Source organism: Amblyraja radiata, chromosome 1 (genome assembly GCF_010909765.2).
Source record: "Amblyraja radiata isolate CabotCenter1 chromosome 1, sAmbRad1.1.pri, whole genome shotgun sequence".
NCBI classification, from domain to species: Eukaryota; Metazoa; Chordata; class Chondrichthyes; order Rajiformes; family Rajidae; genus Amblyraja; species Amblyraja radiata.
Genome location: NC_045956.1, coordinates 103,191,956 through 103,214,708, shown reverse-complemented (window position 1 = coordinate 103,214,708; position 22,753 = coordinate 103,191,956). Strand labels below are relative to the sequence as shown.

The window sequence follows — 22,753 nt, the reverse complement described above, 5'->3', positions numbered from 1 at the left end:
GCCTTCAGGAAAGCCGTTGTTTTTATGCCATAGAATAGAAATATTAAACAAAAGAACCAAATTGTGATATTTCTTCCAACCTTTTGTCCTCTATTACTTCCAGCACTAAATTAAGAAGTGGTGTTATGTGTTTCACTTAAACAATCTCCAAACAATCAAACGTACATGGATTCAGGATAAATCGTCAAATATGCTATAATATCACTCTTGATAGGTTTACTGCTCTGTAAGCTTATTGTGTTTATTTAATAATAATAATAATAATATCTTTTATTGTCATTGCACATAGGTGCAATGAGATTTAATATGCAGCTTCCATCCGATAGTCATAACTTAAACAACTAATAAAGTTTAGATACCCCGAGAAACATGATTTAAAAAAAAATAATAAGAATCTATCTGAGTGAGTCGTTGCCTTGATGGTAATATTCCCACCACCTGAATCTCTTTCTGACAGTAAAAGCTGAATCTACATCAAAATTCTAGGTTGATGAACCAAGGGTATTTGCATCTGGGATCTTCTCTTGGTCTCATGAGGGAGCTTGGACCTCCCCTTGGACTTCCTCCCTTTTCCACCACCTCCACCTTCTGCTTGATCATACTTACTCCAGGGAGTGACAATTTGCTTCGTAATTCTTGATTATCCCAAATTTTATACAGCCAAAATGCAACACTTGGCACAAAACTGTTCGATAGATGTTGCCTTTTTCATCATCTACCTGTGGTGTTCTGCCGCTCTTGAGAAAATGGCAATAAAAAAACAAAACTGTGGGGAGGAGGGAGAGATTGTTTAGGTGGTGGAAAACGAGTTTACTTGAAGCTGGCAAGTAAAGATGATACTTTTATTATTTTTAAGTTACATAGAAATGTATTTCTTATACATCTATCAGACTGCTGAGGTCTTGTTTCTCTCTGATTTTTTGTTTTCTTGTTTAATGTTATTCAGAGTTTCACCTCTTCAGAAGTCAGAAATAGTTGAGATGGTGAAGAAACAGGTGAACGTTATAACGCTAGCAATAGGTGATGGTGCAAATGATGTGGGAATGATCCAAACAGCACATGTTGGTGTTGGAATAAGTGGAAACGAGGGCCTGCAAGCAGCAAACTCTTCTGATTATTCTATTGCACAGGTAACTAGATATGTCAGAATCGTTTGAAGTATTCTTCAATAAATAGATTCAATTTGATATGTATCATTATCATTGACATTGTAAATTGATGCTAATTTAAATCATTCAAGAGTTATTGAACCAATGGTCTCTTGCCTCGTGCATATCAGTACAAACATTGTCAAGCAGGTAATATTGTCAGTCATACAATGGATCATTACGTATAGTGTCGACCTACTTTGAAATGGAGAGACCTGAATACGTGACTAAAATTATTCTCATCCCGTAACAACAACTGGGAATTTAAACTCAACTAATTAATTAAGTGAATCTGGAACAGAAGGCTGGTGTCACATTGGGTGACTGAGAAGCTGTTTGATTGTCTGCTTCACTCTTTCTTTGAGAAGGAAAGCTTCTTAATGGGGCTGTCCCAATTTACGAGCTAATTCAAGAGCTCTCCCGACTTGTGAAGATTTTTCAACATGTTGAAAAATGTCCACGAGAGCCCCGAGTACCGACGAGTGGCCATTACCGTAAATCTCCGAGTTCGAATCAGGGCAAACTCGGGAGAGCTCTTGGAATGAACTCGTACCGTGGGACAGGGCTTTTACTCCAGCTTTTTGAGTCTCTCTTGGGTGTAAACCAACATATGCAGTTGCACCCTTACAAATATCCCATGGTACGAGTACATGTTGAAAAATCTTCACGAGTCTTCCCGAGCTTACGAGTTAGCGAGTCTTCCCGAGTACCTGCCGTTAGCGCTACGAGCCGCTAAGAGATGTCCCTGAGCTCCGACGTACCCGCTACGTTCATTCTCTGTGCTTACCACAAGTTTGATTTTTTTTTTAAACTTGGGAGAGCTCTTGGAATGAACTCGTACCGTGGGACAGGGCTTTAATCTGTCTGGGCAAACCAAGTTTAAATCATATAAATAATAATGTGGATATATATAGGAGCAGAAGTAAACTCAGTGGGAATGTGCCAAGTTAAGGTAGAGGGTCCTGCTACATTTCCCGTTCAATTTAGGCCCCTGCTCCCAGTAGACAAGATGCAGCACGAGAATATTTAACATGAACAGCAGGAGCTGGGACTAAAATTGAGTGAGCTGCCATTAAATGTAGTGGGCCGGAAAAATGAAGTAACATCAGATGTGATTGAGCTGACTGAAATAAATGCTATAGTTACATTTTTAATACCAATTTGACAATATTAACAACAGTATTATTACCATCTTTTATTCCTGGATTTCTTCAAACACTCAAATTACTGTGAAATTTGAAGCTTTATTTTGTCACACACACACACACACACACTCTGTAAGATAATAGGACCACCTAGGTTTTTGCTTTTGGAATTTTTGTATTGCTGTTTGGCATTTTGTACATTATGAGCTGTGGAATTCAAGTCCAAAGCATTAGCTCATTTTAAAAAGGAATGTTAAAATATAATTTTTTGTTTAATGGACAGTCGTGACTCTTGTATTTTTTCCAGTTCAAATATCTGAAGAACTTGCTACTGGTTCACGGAGCCTGGAACTATAATCGCGTAGCCAAGTGTATCCTGTACTGTTTTTACAAGAATATAGTCCTGTACATTATTGAGGTAAGCTACGGGATTAAATTTTATCTTTGCCTTGTTATCACCTACCCCATATTTTCCTTGAAACTTTGTCCCCTTTGATCTCTCGTTTTCACACTTTATCCTTCCATATCTCTGTGTCTCCCTTTCCCCTGACTCTCAGTCTGAAGAAGGGTCTCGACCCGAAACGTCACCCATTCCTTCTATCGAGAGATGCTGCCTGTCCCGCTGAGTTACTCCAGCATTTTGTGACTATCTAAGCTTTTGAATTGTTCAATATCTTCCCCTGCTGTCAGAAACCCTAACCAAGAAAATTCCTTTATCATGCCAAGAACTCATGCTCAGCCATTCTCAGGCTACACAACATGTTGATCTTCCATATGAAACCAGTAGAAGTAGGAGAGAGAAAGTAAGAGATGATAAGAGTGAGACCAGGTACAAGTGGTATTAGCACAAAATGATGAAGAAACATTAATATCCAAGTTGCTGTAGTTTATGTGCCTTTAAAGCAGAAGAAAGAAAACCTTTCCCGTTAAAAGACCCAGACTGAGTAAATGATGAAATGGACTATTTTGATGATGTTGAATGTAGGCATTAGGCATAGATGTCTAGAGGAGATGATTAATATTGAATATCCAGCAGATATATGGTTGAAGGTGGATCCAAAACGCAGTGAAATACATTTGCAATACATATGGGGAATCAAGAGCTGCAGATGGCCACTGTGGAAAGGTGTGGCTGTGAATAGGTTTAGTAAAGACCTGTTCAAAGATAAGAAGAGAAATGGAAAACAATAAAGTTGAAATAAATGAGAGAGGAATGAAAATTCTGTTGAAGAAGAGCTGAACTTATTCAAAGTGGGCATATGAAAAGAAGCAGTGAATTACACAATGATACTGCAAATGCTGGAATTTTACTATAAGAAGATTGAATGCTGTGTGTGCTCTCAGGATCAGGCAACATCTGTGGAGAGGGGAGCAGAATTAATGCTGACTTTTGGAGAATGGCTATTGAGACATTGCAAGGAAAGTTGGAAGCCAGTGTGCGTACAAAGTCCTTCAAATTGCATCAGAAAATCAGATTTTATTTTATTTTTAAGCTGTTTTGATTGAAATATAAAAAGTGACAGGGCAGGGCATTCAGAATGCTCTGGGTCTTTCTCAAATTATTGCCTGTATGATCTTTAATGTCCACTTGAGAGGATAAACCTTGGTATTACATTTCATTCAATAGTCAGAACCTCCAGCAGTGCAGCACTCCCTTAATAATACATTGAATTACCAGCCTAGATTATGTCATTTCTCTGGAGTGGGACATGAAATCAGTACCTTCCGACTCAGACAGGAATGCGATCATTCAGCCAGAGTTGGCACTTATTACGTTATTAATAGTATGTTCTGCTTAGGAATTACTAAGAAATATTAGGTTGAAATTTGTGACAGTAAATTAAGCGTAGGCAATAATAAAGTAGTTTTCTCTCAAGTGTCTGGCAGGAAAATAATTCTTCACTCACTATTCTGTCTCAACTGGCTTTGTACATCTATGATTACAATTTTAACTCCCTCAAGGCGGTCGGGCATCTGGTTTTGCAATCTGCAGGATTGTTGCCGTTCCTGTCGATTCTGCAATGAATCGTTTACAAGATGTATCCATGGTTATGCTCTCTGCAAAATTCACATTGTGCAATTAACAATTTAGTAGTGAACATCACTGAGGATGCAAAATCTGCCCTTTTCTTATTTTAGTATTGAATTTAATAGATGCTTAAAAATAAGATTGCGAAAAGAAGAAAAAAACAGGCGTGAATTTTAATGGCATCTTCACAATCGCTAAACTTCTCATGGTGCCTTATTGTTAATTAGGAATTTCTGCAGTGTATTTAGTAATCTCAATAAAATAGTAATTACAAAAAAATTGGACATTTGCTTGTTCTTATAATGTATAGTATTACACAAGTTCTGAAAGCTGGTAAAGATTTTGTTGTTTTTTTATTAAAGGACACCTCTACATATGAGTGAGCTCCCATAATAAATTCAAAAGTTAAATGTATGTACATATGTTTTGTTCCTACAAGTAGCAGATCTAGTTTCCTCTTTCTCAGCAATTATTACTTGTTCTTTCAACTCAGTCTTGTGTGCTTCTGATGCCATTCATTACTGTATTGTGGATGTATGGTTACCATATTGAATTAGTTTTATGTATTTACCAACTGACGAACAAAATTGACTAATGGACGTCTGAAAGAAAAAAAATGGAACCAGCTCATTACCTAGAGGCTGCCTGAATTTTGTTTCCTTTTGTTTTGTTTAGAAACTTTTTAAATTTGTAACTACTTTAAAGCTTCTCCATCAGTTCCACGTCAGTTTGTAGTGTTTAATGTCGTACATAAGAAATTTAATACTGAATTTGAATGTTTTTAAAAAATGCTTTCAAAGCATGAATCCATTCGACAAGTTATTTTTTAAATTGGGATGTCAATGAATGTATCCTATTTCTTAAGCTACGTGGACTGCCATCTTGTCACAGAATGTAAAATGTATATTTTCACTGGATGATGATTGGTGGTTTTAAAGTAAGACTGAAGGAAGTTGATTCGTATACAGATTACAGGAGCTACGTGCTGAGGTGCTTCCTCCCCAATACCATATAGTCATTCTGGTGCTACTCAATGCCACTGTTCAAACCTGCTTGCCACCTGGTGGCAGGAAATACCTTTCCTTCTGGAACACACAAAGAAGCTTTGAGAGCTGAACTATGGTGCAGTCTTCAGTTCTGTTTGCCTACCGTTCCAACTCGATGCTCACAGAAGTGAGATGAGTGGGTATGAAAGGGGGATGGATTAAAGGAAAATAATCCATGTGTTGATTTGATCCTGTGACATCACAGGCCGGCATCCATCCCTTTTATAGACACAAAATGCTGGAGTAACTCAGCGGGACAGGCAGCATCTCTGGAGAGAAGGAATGGATGACGTTTCGGGTCAGGAACCTTCTTAACGACATGGGTTTTAAAGGCTTAATTTTAACCCAGGGTTGCATTTGGAGAAGGAAATCGGAGAATCAAGCCATTTTAACTCCCATTCTAACATTGTACGTATGGAATGACCAGACATCAATTCCCTAGGGAATCAAATAGCCTGCTGCTACCCTGTTGTGCACAATTTCAGCCACATGGTTGGTGTACCATTCTTCTCCCATGATGGCTCTGGGCTATGATTAAGGCAAGGCAAGGCAAGGCAACTTTATTTATATAGCACATTTCATACACGAGGCAGACTCAAAGTGCTTCACATACAAACATGTCATACAATAAATGAAATAATAAAATGAAATAAAATAGAAGAACTAAAAGAAAAGAAAAACAAAATTAAAAATGCATTATAAAAAGTGCAAAAGTTAAAAGTGCAATGTAGTTAAGATTTAGCTGAAAGCTAAAGTAAACATAAAAGTTTTCAGTCTTGTTTTAAAAGTGGTCAAAGTTGAGGCAAGTCTTAAATCTTCAGGAAGTTTATTCCAGCTATTTGTTGCATAGTAACTAAATCCTGCTTTCCCATGTTTTGTATTTACTCTGGGAATCACTAGCAGATTGGTTTCAGAAGATCTTAGCGGTCTAGAAGGCTTATATAGTGGAAGCATGTCAGTGATATACTTTGGCCCTAAACCATGTAGTGATTTATAGGTGAGCAGCAGGATTTTAAAATCAATTCTCTGACATACAGTGAGCCAATGTAAGGATTTAAGAATTGGTGTAATATGCTCAAATTTTTTGGTTTTTGTTAGAACTCTAGCAACAGCGTTCTGAACAAGCTGTAGCTGCCTGACAGTTTTTTTTGGAAGACCTGCAAGGAGACCGTTGCAATAATCTAGCCTACTATTAATAAAGGCATGTATAAGTTTTTCTAAATCTTGAGCTGACATGAGTCCTCTTAATCTTGCTATGTTTTTGAGGTGATAGTAGGCCGATTTTGTTACTGATTTGATGTGACTGTCGAAATTTAAATCTGAATCCATAATGACCCCAAGATTTCTGGCTTTGTTTGAAGTTTTCAGGGACAGAGAGTGAAGGTGTTGGGTTACTTTAAGCCTTTCTTTTTTAGCACCAAAAACAATTATCTCCGTTTTGTCCTTATTTAGTTGGAGAAAATTTTGGCACATCCAGTCTTTGACTTGCTCAATGCACTGGCACAACAGATCTATGGGGCGATAATCATTTGGTGATAGCGCTACATAGATTTGAGTGTCATCGGCATAGCAGTGGTGGTCAATATTATTATATCGCATGATTTGCCCTAGTGGGAGCATGTAGATGTTGAATAAAGAGGGCCCTAAGATCGAACCTTGCGGTACTCCACACGTCACGTTGGTTGGTTCTGATACAAAGTCTCCAATGGAAACAAAATAGTTCCTATCTTGTAAATATGACCTGAACCAACTTAAGACTGTGCCTGAGAGCCCCACCCATTTTTCCAACCTGTCCAAAAGTATTGAGTGATCAACAGTGTCGAATGCAGCACTGAGATCTAATAGCATTAATATTGAAACTTTGCCAGAGTCTGTGTTAAGACGGATGTCGTTTACAACTTTAATAAGAGCGGTCTCGGTGCTATGAAGAGGTCGAAATCCTGACTGGAAGTTGTCGTAGCAGCCAGTTGAAGCCAGGAATTGATTAAGTTGCTGGAGGACAACTTTCTCAATTATTTTGCTTATGAAAGATAGGTTTGAAATTGGTCTATAGTTGTTAATAATAGAGGCATCTAGGCTCCGCTTTTTTAAAAGAGGTTTAATAACTGCAGTTTTCAAGGCTTTTGGGAAATTGCCTGATTGAAGAGAGCTGTTAACTATTTGCAGTATGTCTATTGCTAGGCAGTCAAAAACATTCTTAAAGAAGTTGGTAGGTAAAGCATCAAGGCAGCAGGTGGATGGCCTTAGTTGTGTCACCGTTTCCACAAGAGTTTTAGAGTCTATGACATTAAAGCATGTCATCATTGCCACGTTACCTTTGCCTAAACAGGGTGGTGATCCAACATTTTTGTTTGAAGCAGTGATATTGATGGCACGTCTGATGCCTTCAATTTTATCTGTATAGAATAATGCAAACTCATTGCATTTCTGCGTGGAATGGAGTTCAGGTGGTAATTGTGTTGGGGGGTTGGTCAGTCTGTCAACAGTTGCAAATAGGGTTTTTGCCTTATTAGTGTTGTTGTTAATGATATTGGAGAAAAATGTTTCTCTAGCACTTTTTAAGTCTAAATTGTAGGCACGGAGGCTCTCTTTATAGATGTCATGGTGAATATGAAGTTTTGTTTTCCGCCAGATGCGCTCAGCTTTCCGGCATTCTCTTTTCTGGGCTGTTACAAAAGCAGCTTTTCTCCAGGGTGCCTTTTGCTTACCAGAAATCGTTTTAACCGTAACAGGTGCAATGACATCTATAACTTTCACAATTTTGGAGTTAAAGTTATCTACAAGATCATCAGCAGAACATGGGTTTAGAGGTGGTAAGAGGGAGATGGCATTTTTAAAGAGTACATTAGAATGTTCATTTATATACCGTTTTTTGACAGTATTTGATTTTGTCTGTATGTCGGAAATAAAAGATATATTAAAGAAAACACAGAAGTGGTCAGACAATGAAGGATCAGTCACGAAAATATCAGAAACAATGAGACCCTTTGTGATAAGCAATGTTTGAGGATATGATATATGGATAAGACAGGTTTAGAGGGATATGGACAAAACACAGGCAGGTGTGACGAGTGTAGATGGGACATGTTGGTCAGTGTGGAAAGGTTGGTCTGAAGGGCCTGTTTCCACACTGTATAACTATGATTGTGTGGTGTACTTAACAACTAGAGATGAAAAATCTGTTCTAATTTTTTTCTTTGCCTCATTTGTTCTTAGATGCTTTATTACAAATTTGCAGAAAAAAGAAAAAAAAACATGCTTTCATTCATGCAGCACCATTAGAACCATTCACAGTGGCTGCACTCCTCACAGTGCCTTATAGTGTAGACTCGGGAATCACCTATCCATCTTCTGTGAAGACAAATGTAGGTCCCTTACAATCAGAGACAGGTGAATTTATAATGGGAAACAAAGAAATGGCAGAACAGTTAAACAAGTACTTTGGTTCTGTCTTCACTAACAAAGACACAAACAATCTCCCAGAAATACTAGGGGACCGAGGATCTAGTGGTAGGGAGGAACTCAAGGGAATCCACCTTAGTCAAGAAATGGTGTTTGGTAAACTGTTGGGACTGAAGGCAGATAAATCCCCAGGGCCTGATGGTCTGCATCCCAGAGTACTCAAGGAGGTGGCCAAAGAAATCGTGGATACATTGGTGATAATTTTCCAATGTTCTCTCGACTTTGGATCAGTTCTTGTGGATTGGAGGGTAGCCAATGTAACCCCACTTTTTAAGAAAGGAGGGAGAGAGAAAACAGGGAGTTATAGACCAGTTAGCCTTACATCGGTAGTGGGGAATCTGCTTGAGTTATTGCAGTGCATTTGGAAAGCAATGACAGGATCGGTCAAAGTCAGCATGGATTTATGAAAGGAAAATCATGCTTGACTAATCTTCTGGAATTTTTTGAGGATGTAACAAGTAGATTGGATAAGGGAGAGCCAGTGGATGTGGTGTATCTGAACTTTCATAAATCCTTTGACATGTACCACACAAGAGATTAGTGTGCAAACTTAGAGCACATGGTATTGGGGGTAGGGTATTGACATGGATAGAGAACTGGTTGGCAGACAGGAAGCATAGAGTAGGACTTAACGGGTCCTTTTCAGAATGGGAGGCAGTGACTAGGGGGGTGTCGCAATGCTCGGTGCTGGGACCCCAGTTATTTACAATGAATATTAACGATTTAGACGAGGGAATTAAATATGACATCTCCAAGTTTGCGGGTGACACAACGCTGGGTGGCAGTGTGAGCTGCGATGAGGATGCTATGAGGCTGCAGGGTGACTTGGATAGGTTGGGTGAGTGGACAGAAGCATGGCAGATGCAGTATTATGTGGATAAATGTGAGGTTACCCACTTTGGTGGCAAGAACAGGAAGGCAGATTATTATCTGAATGGTGTCAGATTAGGAAAAGGGGAGATGCAATGAGACCTGGGTGTGCTTGTACATCAGTCACTGAAAGTAAGCATGCAGGTACAGCAGGCAGTGAAGAAATCTAATGGCATGTTGGCCTTTATTGCGAGAGGATTTGAGTTTAGGAGCAAGGAGGTCCTACTGCAGTTGTACAGAGCCCTGGTGAGACCGCACCTGGTGTATTGTGTGCAATTTTGGTCTCCTAATTTGAGGGAGTGCAGCATAGGTTCACCAGGTTTATTCCTGGGATGGCGGGACCTACATATGATGAAAGAATGGATCGACTGGGCTTGTATTCACTGGAATTTAGAAGGATGAGAGGCGATCTTATAGAAACATATAAAATTCTTAAAGGATTGGACAGGCTAGAGGTAGGAAAAATGTTCCCGATGTTGGGGGTGTTCCAGAACCAGGGGTCACAATTTAAGAATAAGGGGTACGCCATTTAGAACTGAGATGAGGTAAAACTTCTTCACCCAGAGAGTTGTGAATCTGTGGAATTCTCTGCCACAAAAGGTAGAAGAGGCCAATTCACTGGATGTTTTCAAGAGAGAGTTAGATTTAGCTCTTATGGGTAAAGGAGTCAAGGGATATAGGGGAAAAGCAGGTACTGATTGTGGATGATCAGCCATGATCATATTGAATGGCAGTGCTGGCTCGAAGAGCCGAATGGCCTACTAATGCCCCTGTTTTTCTATGTTTCTCCAGGGGATGCTGCCTGACCCATTGAGTTGCTCCAGCACTTTTTGTTTTTGCAGTGTAAATATATTATGATTTCCAAAAGCTGGTATGGTTCGTTCTGGGTTAAAGTGGGGGTCTATTGCTGAGAACTGTTCGTAACGCAAACTGTTTTCTGGTCAGAAACACAGCCGCAAACTGAGTTCTCACAGAGCCATAAGTGCCATCAGAGGTAGGTCTGAGAAGCATTTCAAATCTCGTACTGCTATTCTTCACAATAAATCTGATATTAACAAATTGAACTTACTTACAAATTTACTCCAGACAAGTGATGACACTTTAAAAAGGTCACTGGTGCTGACCCAGTCCCCGGGTTTCCAGATAAGATTCGCAAAATGGACATCAATGTGTTAACTTGAACGTTATTCTTCCTGGTTCAATCTGGCAAAATTCCAGCTCGTGTCAAGAACAGTCCCACAACACCTGGCAAATCCATTCCCCCCAAAAGCTCGCTTGTATGGACAGGCTGTACATAAGTCGGGTGTCCATAAACTGGAGATCACCTATGCACAATTTTCTATAGGTTTCACTTGTCCTAGCTTAATGTGCTTGTGTTTTAAAACAAAATTGTTTTAAGAAATCTCTTTTGTTTAAAACTATTTTGTTTAAAAACACAAATATTTATTTTGCACAGCTAGCTTCAATAAGGACAATTGAAACCCATGGAAAATTGTCATCCCAGATATACTTTAATCTCTAGATTGAGTATATACTTTTTAAAGAGAAATGTTTTATGATTACCTCAAGACTGTTATCATGTGCACATCAGTCTGTTAAAGATTTAATGTTGCACTTAGGAAGTTTAATGCTTGCAGTAAGTGGGAGTATATGAGGCTGCAATTTAGAGAAACTTTTGGGTGTATACAAAGGCCCTGATATTCCTGCTGGAATTTTCCTGGTTTCCTCCAATAGCTCCAATGGTAGATTGTCAGAGTCCACGGGGAAATGGTTTGGATATTTTCGGATTGTGTTTCCGTTGTTCTCCCACAACTTGTGGCATAAAAGCACAAGAGCCCCTCCCTAACAGTAGGAAAATGATTACTAATGCACGCCTTGTAGATTGATTTGAGCATGTATCCGGCTCACAACTGCACAACTATTATACCATGTAACCCTCATTTTATTGTTACATTAAGGAACAATTAAAAGGCAATAAAAAAGCTAAAATGCCACAGGAGGAGATTTATTTCCACCTTTTTTTTTAAAATGTCAATGATTACAGTGGTACATATCTCACAAGTTACAGTGAGAGTGATGGCTTATGGTACCCAATATGCAAAGAGTGTAACTGAAAGGTGCCATTCTGACAGGTTGCCTGCGCTGTTCCCCTACCCTGCCTGCACTATGAATCTCGTGCACAGTCACTTCATTTAAGCCCTGGCTGGATACTCGAAACAGTCGTACCCAGTGAGTCCCAGCTGCTGTCATTCTTTGTGGGACCTGAGGAGTGAGTTCCGCCAAAATCGTGCTGAACTCAGTCGTTATAGTCATCTGGACTCCGTGGCCAAAACTTCACTTGAGCCCAGCTACTGTTTGAATGGAGGTCCAGTCATTCTACAACCACAGCTGGTTCCCTGGAGGAAAGGGCAGAAAATTAATGGAGTATACCCATTGGTGGTTGTTGCTTTTGGTTGGCAGCCTAGCTGTTACCAGGCAACTGAACCATCCCATCCTATCAACAATTAGAGAGTGGTCCTGAGCTACCATTTACCTCAATGGAGACCCTCGGACTATCCTTAATGGGACTTTACTGTCATTTATCTTGCACTAAACGCTATTCCCTTTATCCTGTTGCTGTACACTGTGGACAGCTTGATTGTAATCATGTATAGTCTATTCGCTGACTGTACAGCACGCAACAAAACATATTTTCGCTGTACCTCAGTACATGTGGTAATAACTAAACTAAGTAGTTAAATAAATTGATTTTGAGAATCATATGTTAGAACTGAAGAGAAATTAGGAAAAGGCTGCAGCAATCTTGCTCAAAAGCGTAGATTTGAAATGGAGACCCTTAACATTTACTCACCCCCCCAAAGACTGTAAACAAATTCCATCTGGCTCTGTCATTCACAACTTGCAAACCTCACCATAGTCACACATGTCCAGCAGATTGCAAGAAGGAATCTGTTGATAACCGTCTCCTGAGCCGTGGGTCAATAGCTTCACTTCATGATTCACTATTAAACCTATTTAAATAAAATGCAGTAATTGTTATACCAGTTTGTTTGCTTTTCTATCTTGAAATACAGGCATTTGGTTTTTAAAACATGTTCGCACATTCTCTTGGACGATAAAATAAGGTTGATTTGTTAGCGGGAACTATTCATCTGGTGACCAGCTGGGCTGTAAATTGGTAAATGGGGAATTTGTAGCAATTCATGCTTCTGTAATCAGTTTTAATGAACCGTGGGGTGTTACAGAGCTACTGTGACATGGTGGCACTTGGACAGATTTTGCATTCATTTGTGAAGCCTGTCAGATTTTTTCCAAGAATCTGCTTGGATGCCAACAGCAATTGTGTGAAGTTATATACTGTGTAGTCTACGCACAAATAGCTAAATCCCAAGTATAAAATTAGTTTGGTTTAATGAGAGGTACAAATCTTGTTAAATGCTGCTGACAATAATTTCACTGTGCCCGTTAAAGCAAATTATTCAAACAGTAAAATAAAATCCTGAAAATGCACATGGTAAGAATACATTTGAAAAATCTGCTTTGTTTTTTGGTGTTCATTGTTTCAATGGTGATATAATTTAATCTGACTTTAACATCAAATACAACATTACAGTTTTTGATTGGCTCCAATTTCTGGTTCCCTTTAATGCATTTTGCAAGGTTCCGTATGGTAGGCTGCTCTGGAAGGTTAGATCATGGATTCTAAGAAGAGATTGGGTTCATGGTAAGAAGCTGAGGGTTTAGTTTATTGTCATGTCATTGTCAAGAAAGACTGGATAGACTCGGCTTGTACTCGCTAGAATTTAGAAGATTGAGGGGGGATCTTATAGAAGCTTACAACATTCTTAAGGGGTTGGACAGGCTAGATGCAGGAAGATTGTTCCCGATGTTGGGGAAGTCCAGGACAAGGGATCACAGTTAAAGGATAAAGGGGAAATCCTTTAGGACCGAGATGAGAAAAACATTTTTCACACAGAGAGTGGTGAATCTCTGGAATTCTCTGCCACAGAAGGTAGTTGAGGCCAGTTCATTGGCTATATTTAAGAGGGAGTTAGATGTGGCCCTTGTGGCTAAAGGGATCAGGGGGTATGGAGAGAAGGCAGGTACAGGATACTGAGTTGGATGATCAGCCATGATCATATTGAATGGCGGTGCAGGCTCGAAGGACCAAATGGCCTACTCCTGCACCTATTTTCTATGTTTCTATGTGTACTGAGGTACAGTGAAAAGCTTTTGTCGCATGCTAACCAGTCAGCAGAAAGACAATACTTGATTACAATCGATCCATTTACAGTTTATAGATAAAGTTGATGGTGAAAGTTTTTTTGGACTGGAGATCTGTGACTAGAGGTGTGCCTCAGGGTTCAGTGCTGGGCTCATTGCCGTTTGTCTTCCATATCAATGATTTGGAAGAGAACGTACAAGGCATGACAATCAAGTTTTCAGGTGACATTAAAGTGGGTGGTAGTGTAGATAGTGAAGATGGTTGTCTAAAATTGCAGCAGGATCTTGGTCAGTTGGGCAGGTGGACTGAGGAAAGGTTGATGGAATTTAATATAGAGAAATGCAAGGTGTTGCATTTTGGAAAGTCTAACATGGGAAGGACCTACAGTGAATGCCATGGTTCTGTGGAGTGTTGTAGGGCAAAGGGATCGAGGATTACAGGTGCATAGTTCCTTGAATGTGAATCATGTCGATAGGGTGGTCATGAAGGCTTTTGGTACATTGGCCTTCATCAGTAAGAGTATTGAATATAGAAATTGGGAGGTCTTGTTACAGTTGTACAAGACATTGGTGAGACCACAATAGGAGTACTGTGTTCAGTTTTGGTCACCCCATTATAGGAAATATGTTGTTAAGCTGGAAAGGGTGAAGAGAAGATTTAAGAGGATGCTGCCAGGACTTGAGGACCTGAACTCCCTGGAGAGTTTCACCAGGCTAGAACTTTAGCCTGAGATTACAGGAGAATAATTGGTGATCTTACAGAGGCATATAAAGAAAATGAGAGGAATAGATAGGATAAATGCACAGTCTTTTACCCAGAGTAAGGGAATCAAGAACCTTAGGACATAGGTTTAAGGTGAGGGGGGGAAATATTTAACAGGAACCTGAGGGGCTTTTTTTTTTTTTGCACTAAGGGTGGTAGGTATATGGAACGAGCTGCCAGAGGAGGTAGTTCAGGCAGATACTATCTCAGTGTTTAAGAAACATATGGCCAGGTACATGGATTGGATAGGTTTAGAGGGCTATGGGCCAAATGCAGGTAGGTGGGACATGTGTAAATGGGGCATGTTGGCCAGTATGGACAAATTGGGTCAAATGGCTTGTTTCCACATTCTATGACTCTCTAATGGATAGTAGGGATGCATGTGGATGGGCTGCAATAAATGCACCATAAAACTGAGGGCCTCGGTAGTAAGTGTGTTGAACTGCTCTGCTTGGCAGTGTATGAGAAACCTCTACACTCAGAGGTAGCCCAACTTCTTGTGATGGGCCATGACTTTAACCTGATGTTTACTTTATTAAATACTAATGCAGAAGTTAGTTTAAAATAAACTTTTGGCTTTATCCATCCAATTGGAAAGGCTGTTTTTTGTTTAATTGGAATTTGCAGTGGCAAATCAGAAGCCGCTCAGGGGAAATTATTATGACCAATATTGAATAATTATCTGCCATCTTAACATTTGTAACTAAAAGGAGGTAAAGCTGGTTATTTCTTCATTGAGAACCTCCTTTAAAGCATGTCACAAAATTCTTCTTGACCCATATACTATATGGTGTTTTAACTTCATTCAATGTTGTCGTGTCAGATTTGTGGACTTTCAGACGTATATTTTAATCTGTGCAAAATCTAAAACATTCCTACAATATGAGAGTGTTGAGTTAGCCACTCTCAGGGAAGAATAAATTGAGTCTAAACAGGTGCTGAAATATGATATCGGGGTAATCATTATTACGCTTTCACAATGAAACAACTTTTATGTCTGTTGAAAACAAAAACGGAACTGTAACTAAAAAGAAATTAAATGCTTCCATCCATTTTATGATTTGTTCTACAAATTGTATAATTAAGATTTTGGGCCTTGACAGCTAGATCGTTGTAGATCGCATATTTATTATGTTGTCTATTCTATATTTTACATCTTTGTAAACATTTCTATTTATTACACTGAGCAAAGCAATGGTTCAATTGGTTACTCGTACTGTGAGCTGTTTGCAGTGCAGATTTCAAGATTAAAGAGAGAGACCAAAGCAAAAGGACAAATGACATTATGAACCCATGTGTAGTCAAATCAAATTGACAAGTCAACCAATTAAAACGGAGACTTGCCCCATAGAATATGTGCTGGATTTGTAGAAGTAAATAGTAACTGGGTTATTTGGCCCCTCAATGATTTTGGTTGTAAAAGTTAAGGCTGTGGTAAACTTGATTTGCTATGCAATTCGGTTTGTTCTGGTTGCTAAGGATCCCTTGTAGGTCAAAATGCAGCTGTGCATTGTGGTTATATTGTGGTGACCTGGGCAATAAATCTTTGTATATTAGCAGCATTTGGATAAAGCATGGGTAACAATGTGTCAGAGTATAGGAGGGAGATTGATAATCTGAATGGTGCCAGAACAACAATCTTGCTCTCAACATTAACAAGAACAGAGAGCTGATGTTAGACCTCTGGAAGGGAAAGCAGAGGATCCATAAACCTGTCTTCATCGACGAGATGGAGAGAGTGAACAGCTTCAGGTTCCTGGGCGTGTATATCTCTGCAGATATGCCCATGGTCCAGCACATTGATGCAATCACTAAGCTCATCAATGCCTCACTATTTCTCTAGAAGATTGAGGAGTTGGTGTGTCACCGAATACACTTGAACTTCCACAGGTGTACTTTAGAGAACACACTGTCTGGTTGCATCACAGCCAGGTACAATAATTCAAATGCCCATCAATGAATGAGGCTGCCGAAAGTGGTTGACGTTGCCCGCTCCGTCACTGGTGGTGACCTCCAAACAATGAAGGGATCTATAGGAGGCAATGCCTCAAAAATAAGCTAATGTCAACAAAGGCCCACACCACCTTGCCATGCTCCCATCTCACTTCTACCACTGGGAAGAGAGTACAGGAGCCTAAAAAACATGACCTCCAGGTTCAACAGCAGCTTCTTGACAGCAATCATCAGGCTCTTGAACTGCGCAACCCTAACTACCTCAGCAAATATCATCTACTTTGGACTTTGTTTGGCTGCACGCACTTCGTATTTACACTATCAAGGGCAGGAGAGCTGGTTACCTAATATTAATATTTATTTATTGCATTGCTGATTATTGTATATTTATTTGAATGACATTACTTTGTACCGGGATATTAGTAATCAGATCTGCAAGAATTTAATGGTTTTCAAATGTCTCAAGAATATTCAATTGTCATACATACTGGCAATGAACAATGACATTTTTACTTACAGTGCCCTCCATAATGTTTGGGACAAAGGCCCATCATTTATTTATTTGCCTCTATACTCCACAATTTGAGATTTGTAATAGAAAAAAATTACTCGTGGTTAAAGTGCACATTGTCAGATTTTATTAAAGGCCATTTTTATACATTTTGGTTTCACCATGTAGAAATTACAGCAGTGTTTATACATTGTTAAATAAATGATGGATCTTTGTCCCAAACATTATGGAGTTCTTGCAGATCTGATTCACACTAATAATTCACTGAAGCACCAACTCTTCAAAAACATGTTAAACAGAAAAATAAACCTTCCCAATATCCCTGTGTAGAATCAGAAACTAGGCAATGGCTAGGGAAATAAATACAGTAAGCAGCAACAAGCAATCTGCTGGAGGAACTTGGCGAGTTCAACAGAATCTCAGGGGGAGGGGTAGGGGAAGAATTGTTGATATTTTGGAGCGAGATCCAGCATAAGGACTAGTAATTAAGTACTGAGCCATGGGTACATGGCCACGATAGCAAGTCTTTGGAAGAACATGGTCAAAGAGCAGGAGAGCAGTAAAAATCAGAACTTATCATTTGTAGGAGTTGGTGGGGGCAGGAGTTACTGACTTTTCAGGTGTTGATGCTGTTTTGGTATGAAATGTCGACGATTCCCCTCTCCACATATATTGTGCTCAACCTACTGATTTTCTCCAGCCAGTTGGTTGTTGCTCGAGATTCCAACATCTGCTGTCTAATGAACTAATGAAAATATAACTGGAGGCAATAAATGAATATGAAGTGTTCAGAGTTGGGAACAATTTCTGATGGGTAAGCCACATCTGGTTAATCTTGGTTTTATTTCATACACTAGCTCCTTGCATAGTAGATACATATTCTCTCAAGTTTGGAAGATTGAAGTATAATAAGTTTATGTGATGCCAGTGTGATTTGTTGGGGGTGAACAAAGAAACTTAAACCTCTGGCGAAATCCCAAGCAACATAGTTGACTGCCAGTTATTGTCCATGCTTTATTGCCTTGAATAATTGTATAGTAATTTTTTTTTATAAATGGATAGTAATTTTAACACGTTTGTAAATCCCTTGTCTAACACATGGATATGAGACATAGCAAAGACCCAGGTAAAGACAGCAGGTTTCTTTCTCCAAGTGCACGGGTGAAATAGTTGGATTTCGCAACATTATGATCACATCTGCTTTGATATTTTTTTAACAAATTGGAATTCACAATTGGTAGGTTGTCTTAGTATTGTGGTCATGTTATGGACAGACTTTGTTTCTTTCTGTTGGCTATTTTGCTTCTAATTGCCAGGTTATTGGCACATGTCTCTCCTGTGATGTGGGCGTAGTGGGAGAGTGCTTGTGCATCAAACAGCCATTGACAGAATCCAGTTGTGAAAACCGGATTTTCATGAGCTATTATTTATCAGCCTACTAAATATAAGATCTGTTTGTAAAATCTTGTCTGTTTTACTTGGCACTACCACCCACACTGTGTAGATACTTGAAACAGTTGTAACTCCAAGCAGCTAGTGGCAAGATGTTAAATCTTCATGAGCTCTGTAAAACAAAAACATACTTTTGGGTTGTCTGGCAGTGTGAACGAACGAGGTTATGGTGTGGAGGATGGAGTTTCATCTGGTTTTACTGCCTATATTTCATTTTTAGTCAGCAATTATGTACAAAAATCCATGGGGCAAAGTAAATGTTGTAATCCTTGTCAGCTTTCAGCAATAATTTGTAATATAGGGAGCAATAAGTGATCCAAGTAAGTATTCTCTGCTCTTTGGGAAGAATGAATATTATCTTAGAAGTACAATTTCAGAGAACTTTTTTTGGTTATTTCAAACACAGTAGAAAAATCCCAACATACAGTATTTCCTCTAATTTCTCCACTTAAGATAGTTATTTGAATTATTTATGCTGAGCCTTGTAACTTCTGAATTTAACTAACAGCTTATAAAGAGTTTACGGCACATTTCTTCATGGTCGATACTTGAAGGAAGATGTCCTTCAGAAGGTTTTCTGTTTTGCAACCAGTAGCAAGCGCAACATATTTTCTCAGTATCCATGCTTCCGTGTGCAATGAACATGGTTGTGCAGAGCGGTGGCCCGCCTTGAGCACAGTCCTCCCCACCATCAACACCATCAACATGAAGCACCGCTTCAAGAAGGCAGTATCCATCATCAAGTATCCCCACTGTCTGAGCCATGCCCTCCTCTTTCCGCTACTCTCCCAGTTGACTGTGCCTGAACCCCTCTGTCAGTGAATCGCCAACTTCCTGACAGACAGGAAGCAGCATGTGAGGCTGGGAAAGCACATCTTGGACCCGCAGACCCTCAGCATAGGAGCACCGCAAGGCTGCGTACTCTCCCCTCTCCTCTACTCTATATACACCAATGACTGCACCTCCACAAACTCCTCTGTCAAGCTTCTCAAGTTTACGGACGACACAACCCTGATTGGGCTGATCCAGGATGGGGAGGAATCTGCCTACGGACAGGAAATGACACAGCTGGCGTCCTGGTGCCATCGCAGCAACCTGGAGCTCAATGCTCTTAAGATGGTGGAATTGATTGTAGACTTTAGGAGAGCTCCCCCTCACCTCCCCCCACTAACCATCAACACCACCACAGTCACATCTGTGGAGTCTTTTAAGTTCCCGGGAACCATCATCTCCAGGGACCCTAAATGGGAAGCCAGCATCTACTCCGCAGTCAATAAGGCCCAACAGAGGATGTACTTCCTGTGGCAGCTGAGAAAACACAATCTGCCACAATCTGTCTGTAGAAGGGTTTCGGCCAGAAACGTCGCCTATTTCCTTCGCTCCATAGATGCTGCTGCACCCGCTTAGTTTCTCCAGCTTTTTTGTGTACCTGCCACAGGCAATGATGGTCCAGTTTTATTCTGCCATCATAAAGTCTGTCCTCACCTTCTCCATCGTGGTCTGGTTTGGCTCAGCCACCAAGCACGACATCCGGAGCTGCAGCGCATCGTTTGAACAGCCGAGAAGGTTGTTGGCTGCAACCTTCCCCCCCCCATCGACGAACTGCACACTGCAAGGGCCAGGAAGCGAGTGGGTAAGATCATCTCTGACCCCTCTCACCCTGGCCACAAACTCTTTGAAGCACTTCCCTCTGGAAGATGACTCCGGACTGTCAAAGCCGTCACAGCCAGACATAAAAAACGCTTTTTTCCACGAGCAGTAGCTCTACTCAACAGCCAAAAGTCTGTTGCCTTCTTTTGCTCTAGTATTTTATTTCATTCTTCACATGTTTAAATTATAACGTGTTATTTTTAAATGTCTACTATATTTCGTGGTGTTACTTGCGAGCAAAGCACCAATGCAAATTCCTTGTATGTATACATATTTGTCTAATAAAATGAATTCAATTCAATTCAATTCAATTGAAGTCCCACACCACCATGTTCAGGAACAGCCACTTTCATACAACTATCAAAATCTCGAAGGTAGACAAAAATGCTGGAGAAACTCAGCGGGTGAGGCAGCATCTATGGAGCGAAGGAAATAGGCAATGTTTTATGCCGAAACCCTTCTTCAGACTGATGTGAGGGTGGGGGAGGGGGAGGGGGGTGGGGCGGGAAGAAGAAAGTAAGAGGCAGAGACAGTGGGCTGAGGGAGAGCTGGGAAGAGGAGGAGAAAGCAGGGACTACCTGTAATTGGATGTCAATGTTCATACCGCTGGGGTGCAAACTGCCCAAGCGAAATATGAGGTGCTGCTCCTCAAATTTATGGTGGGACTCACTCTGGCCATGGAGGAGGCCCAGGACAGAAAGGTCGGATTCGGAGTGGAAGGGGGAGTTGAAGTGCTGAGCCACCGGGAGATCAGCTTGGTTATTGCGAACCGAGCGGAGGTGTTCGGCGAAGCGATCGCCAAGCCTACACTTCGTCTCACCGATGTAGAGCAGCTGACATCTAGAGCAGTGATTGCAATAGATGAGGTTGGAGGAGGTGCAAGTGAACCTCTGCCGCACCTGGAAAGACTGCTTGGGTCCTTGAATGGAGTCAAGGGGGGAGGTAAAGTGACAAGTGTAACATTTCTAGCTAGCTGGTGCAAGAGTTGAGACAAAAAGATGGAGTAACTCATAAGGTCAGGCAACATCTCTGGACAAAAGGAATAGGTGACGTTTCGGATCAAAATCTCGAACTGACTTGCATTACCCTAATCCTCCGCAAGGGAATAAAGCAGACAATAGTGCAAGTATTAATGTGTAGGAAGGAACTGCAGATGCTGGCTTATACTGAAGATAGACACAAAAAGCTGGAATAACTCAGCAGGCCAGACAGCATCTCTGGAGAAAAGAAATAGGTGACTTTTCGGGTCAGAGCCATCTGAAGAAGGGTTCCGACCCGAAAAGTCACCTATTCCTTTTGTCCAGAGATATTGCCTGACCTTATCAGTTACTCCAGCTTTTTGTCTCGACTCTTGCACTAGCTAGATTTGTTTTCTAATTGTGTATTAACACTGGTAAAGAAACAGCGATAGCAATTTCCAAGGCAGCATGATATGTGGCTTCCAGGTGATAACAAACAATCTGATGGCGGAACTCAGTAGATCGAGCAGCATCTGTGGGTGGAAAGGAATGATAGAAGATTCCGATCAAAACCCTGCATTAGGAATCGATGCAAGTTTTTGACATTAAATTTTGGCCATTCTTTTCCATCCCCAGATTCCGCTTGATACATTGACCTCCCCCGGCAGATTGTTATTTCCAGATTCCAGCATTTGCAATATTGTGTGTCTCCAACTTCCTAGTGGTGATGTCCCCATGCTTTTTCTGCCCTTGCCCTTCTAGCTGGTTGAGGTTGTAGGTTTGACAGATATTTACACACAGTTTTCGGAGTAGAATTAGGCCATTCGGCCCATCGAGTGTACTCCGCCATTCAACCATGGCTGATCTCTGTCTTCTAATCACATTTTTCTGCCTTCTCCCCATAACCCTTGACACCGGTTCTAATCAGGAATTTGTCAATCTCTGCCTTAAAAATATCCACTGACTTGGCCTCCACAGCCCTCTGTGGCAATGAGTTGTTCCACAGATTAACTACCCTCTGACTAAAGAAGTTCCTCCTCACCTCCTTTCTAAAAGAGTGCCCTTTACTTCTGAGGCTGTGACCTGGTCCTAGACTCTCCCACCAGTGGAAACATCCACTCTATCTAAGCCTTTAATTATTCTGTAAGTTTCAATTAATCTCAACCTTCTAAACTCCAGCGAGTAGAGGCCCAGTGCTGTCAAGCATTCATCATATGCTAACACACTTGTTCCTGGAATCATTCTTGTTAACCTCCTATGGACCCTCGACAGAGGCAGCACATCCTTCCTCAGATAAGGGGCCCAAATTTGCTCACAGTACTCCAAATGTGGCCTGACCAGCGCCTTAGAGAGCCTCAGCATTACATCTCTGTTTTTGTATACCAGTCCTCTTGATATAAATGCTGGCATTGAATTTACCTTCCTTACTATTGATTCAACTTGCAAATTAACTTTTTGGGAGCCCTGCACCAGTACTCACAAGTCCGTTTGCACCTCCAATTTCTGGATTCTCTCTCCATTTAGAAAATAATCTACGCCTT

The 22,753-nt window shown here is 40.5% G+C and overlaps 1 protein-coding gene across 5 annotated transcripts in view; it reads left to right on the top strand.

Annotated features, from left to right (window-relative positions):
- The window catches only part of atp8a1 (ATPase phospholipid transporting 8A1), a 330,023-nt gene that overhangs the window by 237,105 nt on the left and 70,165 nt on the right, over positions 1 to 22,753 (top strand). For all 5 annotated transcript variants that reach the window (XM_033027892.1, XM_033027903.1, XM_033027886.1 and 2 more), the window contains 2 exons: positions 947 to 1,130; positions 2,601 to 2,711. In XM_033027892.1, coding sequence (XP_032883783.1) covers positions 947 to 1,130; positions 2,601 to 2,711 — 295 coding nt within the window. The remainder of the gene's footprint in view (positions 1 to 946; positions 1,131 to 2,600; positions 2,712 to 22,753) is intronic.